This window comes from Capsicum annuum, chromosome 11 (assembly GCF_002878395.1).
Source record: "Capsicum annuum cultivar UCD-10X-F1 chromosome 11, UCD10Xv1.1, whole genome shotgun sequence".
In the NCBI taxonomy this organism is placed as follows: Eukaryota; Viridiplantae; Streptophyta; class Magnoliopsida; order Solanales; family Solanaceae; genus Capsicum; species Capsicum annuum.
The window spans coordinates 223309659-223315589 of NC_061121.1; the positions used below are offsets into that span (position 1 = coordinate 223309659).

The window sequence follows — 5931 nt, forward strand, 5'->3', positions numbered from 1 at the left end:
TTTTTTTTTTGGTATATATAGATATAGGTAGTTATATACACGGGTTGTGTGTGTGTGAAAAGGGGCAAAAAAGTTGGATAAATCTAGGGTTTGAGTAATTTTTGTTGGTTTGATTTGTTGGAAGCTATGAGGAAGAGGCTTGATACCAGATTTCCTGCAGTAAGTTTCACTTTCCCGTTTTTGTCCTCAATTTTTTTTTATTTTCTTTTCATTTTGGTTTATGTATAGGTTTGTTGGTGTTTTTCGGTGTTCTTGATTTTATGTATTCAATATGTTTTTTTTTCAGTTTTGGTTTGTGTATAGGTTTGTTGGTGTTTTTGGGTGTTCTTGATTTGATGTATTTTATATGTTTTTTTTTAGTTTTGGTTTATGTATAGGTTTGTTGGGGTTTTTGGGTGTTCTTGATTTTATGTATTCTATATTTTTTTTTAGTTTTGGTGTATGTATAGGTTTGTTGGTGTTTTTGGGTTTTCTTGATTTTGTATATTTCATATGGTTTTTTTGTATCTTTTTTTGTATTTTTGAATTCAAAAATTAACTGGGGTGTTCTTGATTTTGGTTTATTGCATAGCTTTTTGGGTGTTGCTTGTGAATTTGAAACTTTGGAGCTTGGGTGTTGCTTGTGAATTTGAAACTTTGGAGCTTTTAGTTTGTATTTTGTGAGAGAAAAGCTTTGAGCTTTGGCACCCAAGGGTGTGGCTTAGTGGTCAAATGGCAGTGAGTTGAGCACCATGAGGTCTCATGTTCGATTTTCAGCCTAGACAAAGCACTATTATATATAGATTAGGAAACTTTGAGCTGTGGATTTAGACCCGGACATCACAGTTGTAAAAAAAAATAAATTAAAGCTTTGAGCTTTGATGTATTGGTGATAGTTATTAGGCTATTGAATGAATAGAACTGTCAAATTTCTATTCCATTTTTAAAATTTTTTATATTTAGTTTTTTAGTTTTGGTTTATGTATAGATCTGTTGGTGTTTCTGGGCGTTCTTGATTTTCTATATCCTGTATGGTTTTTTTCCTCCTTTTTTGTGTTTTTGAATTCAAAAGGTTATCTGGGGTGTTCTTAATTTTGTTTGTTGCATAGCTTTTTGGGTGTTGTTTGTAAATTTGAAAGTTTGGAGCTTTTAGTTCCTCCTTTTTTGGGGAAAAGTTTCTATCTTCGATGTTTTCGTTATAGTTATAAGGTTATTGAATGAATAGAACTATCTAATTTGTAGGTTGTCAAAACAAAGAACTATCTAATTTGTGTGGTTCAAGGTATGGTTGGGTTTGGATTCGTACTGTTTAATTGTTGCTTGTAAATTTGAAAAAATGGTGCTTTTTGTTCCCCTTTTGTGTGAAAAAAACTTTGAGCTTTGATGTTTTGGTGAAGGTTATTTGGCTATTGAATGAATAGAACTGTCAAATTTGTATGGTTTAAGGTATGGCTGGGTCTTGATGTCTAATGTTTAATTGTTGCTTGTACATTTGAAAGCTTGGAGCTTTTATACTTTTAAGTTCAGTTTTGCGCGAATAAAGCTTTGAGCTTTGATGTCTTGGTGATAGTTATAAGGCTATTGAATCAATAGAACTGGCTAATTTGTAAGGTTCCAAAGTATGCTGAGTATTTGCGTAGTTTGGTTGGATATTAAACAGGTTATAGGTTGACCGCTAGATTAGGTGCCCCACAAAAGAAGGCAAAAAGAAGAAAAGAGATCACATGTTTTCTTGTTTCTAGCGGTTGAGTTTCATGAAGTATGGATTTTTAATCTCTTGAGTCCAGTGGTTAGATCTTAATAGTAGACGAAGACATCTGACCATGCTTAAGCTGTCAGTGCTCCCTGATATGTTTTGAACATATATAAGTTGTTTGTGATAGTTACTGGACCATGTCTTTCCTGTAGTTTTTCTAACCTTCCCCTCATCTGCTGAGAGCAAAAACAGTTCTTTGAAGTTGCAAAAAGTAGTTTCCTTTTGGGGAAAGGTAAGTAGAAATTAGTAGTTCTATGACTGAAACTCGCGCAGGCAGAGCACGTAAATAGCTTTGTTCCACGGAGAAAGCCAGTGATGTTTGGATTTAATTTTTAACGCAAGTTTCTAATTCGGGGTGTTTATAAAGGGTTCAGCACTTAATTAGAACTGGTAGTTGGGATATGACTAGTTAAATGCAGACATATAGTACAAATTAAATTGCAGAATGGGCATGCATGCAACAAACGTGTATTTTGAGGTTCTGCTGTGGATGCCTGTGATTTAGTTTGGTCTTATAGTCTGCATCTCTCACGGTTTAACAGTATCTTGTATTGCTATTTAGTTTCACGTGAAGAATTATGGTGATTGGAATTGGAGACTTGCTGTTCAAAGTTTTGTATGTTAACATCTAGACGTAAATGAAATTGTGTACATGTCTCATCAGCTATTGTTAAATGAAGTTAACGTCTCCGCTGATTAAGTTGCTGAATCAAAGATTTTAAGTGTTCTTATACTTCTTGGCATTCATTTGCAGGCTCGGATTAAGAAGATCATGCAAGCTGATGAGGATGTGGGGAAGATTGCCATGGCTGTTCCTCTTTTAGTATGTAAGTCCTTTAGTTCAATGAATTTATTTTAGCACTTTGGTTCAACTGGTTTAAGAGCTATTTACCCTTATTCATTCCTTTGTTTCTTGGTATCTATTTTTGTGTCTTCCATTTTGTTTATCCTAACTCATGTTTGTCAATGGTGTATGTTCAGCAAAAGCTCTTGAACTCTTTCTGCAAGATCTTTGTGACCGTACGTATGATATCACCCTCAAGAAAGGAGCGAAAACTATGAATTCTTTCCATTTGTAAGTTTAGTTAACCGCCGTTTATGATATTACACATTGTATTAGTTCTCTGGTTAACAGCTAACTTGGTCCCTTTACTTCACAGGAAACAATGTATCCAGAGCTTTAATGTGTTTGATTTCCTCAAGGATGTAGTGAGTCGGGTTCCTGATCTAGGGGGGCCAGATGCTGGTGCTGAATCTGCTACCAAAAGAAGGTTAAAAATTGTAGTTTCTATGTTTTTCTTGCCTGTGACGGGTTTTAACTTGTGATGGATTTGTATCATTAACAGCTGACTGTTTGCTGATTCAGGAAAGTTGCTGATGAAGACGATCATGACAGTGATGATGATATCAAAAGGAATCACGCGGTATGTAGATTGTCTTTAAATTTTAGGTTTTCCATGGATATCCCATTTGTTACTTCAGACATTGACCAAGCTGCAAACTTTTAATACCAAATACTGTATGTAGTCTGATTTCTTCTATGTAGTTGCACTTCCGGTATACTAGTGGCTTTGTCTTGATTTTCTGTTTTAATTGCTTTGTATCTTGCTAGGATACTGTCAGATTTTCTTTCTTTTGAGCCGAGGGTCTATCGAAACAGCCTCTCTACCCCACAAAGGTAGAGGTAAGGTCCACTTACATCCTTCCCTGGGATTATACTGTGCATGTTTTTGTTGGTATAATAATGGCTTTTTGTTTAAATCACAGAATGAGACTGCAAACAACAGTAGTAGTGGGAGGGGACGAGGCAGGGGTAGGGGTAGAGGCCGTGGTAGAGGAGCACGAGCAGCAGAGAAAGGTGACTCCAATGTTCACAGCGAAAAACTTGAAGATCCTGCTGGTGTTTCACATCAAAAGGATGACGAGAAGCCAAAGCAAAACGATGAAAGGATGGTGGACTATGTAGCAGAACCAGCAGCAGATACAAAGAACATTTCAGCTGCTAAATCCTCAGAAGCCGTCCCCGCTAGAAACTTCGATCTCAATATTGACTTAAACGAGAGTGTGGAATCGACACCAATACCATCTGAAGCCCCTTCGTCATCAACAGCTCCACCGCCTCCTGAAGTGCTTCTGCCTCCTGAAGTGAAGCATGAGGAAATCCCTGGATGGTCCTTGTCCGAGATGGAAAAGATGGCCATCGATCCAATTCAACTGGCCAACTTAAACAAAGGGTTAGACGAGGAAGAGGAAGATTACGACGAAGAAGGATAGGGATTGTTATTCTAATGGTGTCGGAGCAGTTACAACTCACATACAAGTAGGGCTTGTTCAAGTCTTTTAGGAAGTTTAGTTCAAGTGTAAAAGAAAAGGGGCATCATTGTCAATGAAGCTCAGATTTCTCAGGGTTTTTTTTTCCAGCTACTTAGGCACCTGTATTTATAGTCTTTTCTGTATTGTTCACCAACAAACATCTTAGGAAAAAGCATGTACAATGTCTAACTTCTAATTCAGAAATATATTCTAGGTTGGAGGTTACATCCAGTGTTCTGTGTTGTGTCAGAATTTGTCAGTTTAGATGCTAAGATTCTTTACATTTCTTTATTTAACTTGGAGAATACTGACATGTTTTCAAGTGTGGTTGTTTTTTTAGTCTGATGTTACTTTGTATGTATAAACAAATTTCATTTAGACACTCAAATTGCAGTCTATTTCAATAAAAAGATCAACAACACATGATTAAGTAGTCTATTTCAATAAAAAGATCAACAACACATGATTAAGTGTTTCTATTAAACACTTTGGAAAAGCTTGTGTGTTCTCAAGCGCCCCTCAAATTGCAGTCTATTTCAATAAAAAGATCAACAACACATGATAAAGTGTTTCTATTAAACACTTTGAAAAAGCTTATGTGTTCTCAAGCGCCTATTATGTAGATATATTAACCACACAATATACACATCAGTGCTTCAATTGGAACTAGCCTGGCGTTTTATTACATATTCAAGCTAATGTGTATCACTAAAATAGATGATATATTTTAAGTGGTTAACTTATCTAAAACCTCATCCGTTAGATTTAGGTGTCTGCATCTAAATACTAAGATATTGTATTAAGATGCTGATATAGTGATTAATAGTGATTGTTGATCGTAGTAATCGATGGTGACCATTAATAATTTTGATGGATGATAATGATAGCTAATAATGGTAGTCGGCATGGGTGATATATTTCAAGTGGTTAATTTATCTAAGACCTCATTCGTTAGATTTAGGCATCTGCATAGACTAAATATTAAGATATTATATTAAGATGCTGATATAGCGATTATAGTGATTGTTGATCATAGTAATAGATGGTGACCATTAATAATTTTGATAGATGATAGTGATAACTAATAGTGGTAGTGCATGATGCTGGTGACTGATGATGTATAGTGATGACTTGTTATGATGATTGTCGTTAGTGATTGATGGTGATAAGCGTAATGATTTTTGTAGAAATTTTTAAATAAACATGTTAATAATAATAAAATATACTTAACAAATAAATAAAATTTAATTACTATTAAAATCTGAATAATTAATATTGTTGAAAGTTGCTTTAAGAATGCAGATTATTTTTCCTTTTTTCTCCAGTTTTTCTTTTACGTACAAATCCTAGTTAAATTAGGAGTCCTATCTTTGATATGAAACTAATTAGTTAGTTTAATTTTGGTAGAAATAGGTTATTTCTTTGTCCTATTTTTAGTTATAATAGCAACTATTTAAGTTAACCAGCTGGTGATCAATAAGACACGACTTTTACAAGAAAAACTTCAACCGCTTTGCATATTCTCTTATTTAAACTCCCATCTTTGTTTCAGCATCCAACTTTTGAATTGAATTCCTGCGTTATTTTCCTTTAAAGGTTTTAAACCAACAATTGGTATTAGAGCTTTAATCTTAAGGGACTTGTGAGTATGTGTATTAATCTGGTCCAGTGGATACCATGAACGGCGAAGTAAATTTTTCTTCAATGGCACCACCAACTTTCGATGGAGAAAGTTATCAAATCTGGGAAGTTAGAATGCGGATATATCTGCAAGTTTTGGATCTCTGGGAAGCTGTTGAAGATGAATACGAGATAGCTCCCTTGCCGGACAATCCCACGGTGGTGCAGATTAAAACTCACAAGGAGAGGAATACTAGGAAATC

At 35.0% G+C, this 5931-nt stretch overlaps 1 protein-coding gene across 1 annotated transcript; it reads left to right on the top strand.

The window, feature by feature from the left end:
• LOC107848291 (dr1-associated corepressor) lies at nt 1-4279 on the top strand. Its single transcript, XM_016693021.2, has 6 exons — nt 1-159; nt 2490-2562; nt 2717-2810; nt 2896-3006; nt 3102-3159; nt 3503-4279. Exons 1-6 carry the CDS (start codon nt 127-129, stop codon nt 4007-4009), a joined length of 876 nt encoding a protein of 291 aa, XP_016548507.2. The 5' UTR covers nt 1-126; the 3' UTR covers nt 4010-4279.
• The last annotated feature ends 1652 nt before the right edge of the window (nt 4280-5931 follow it).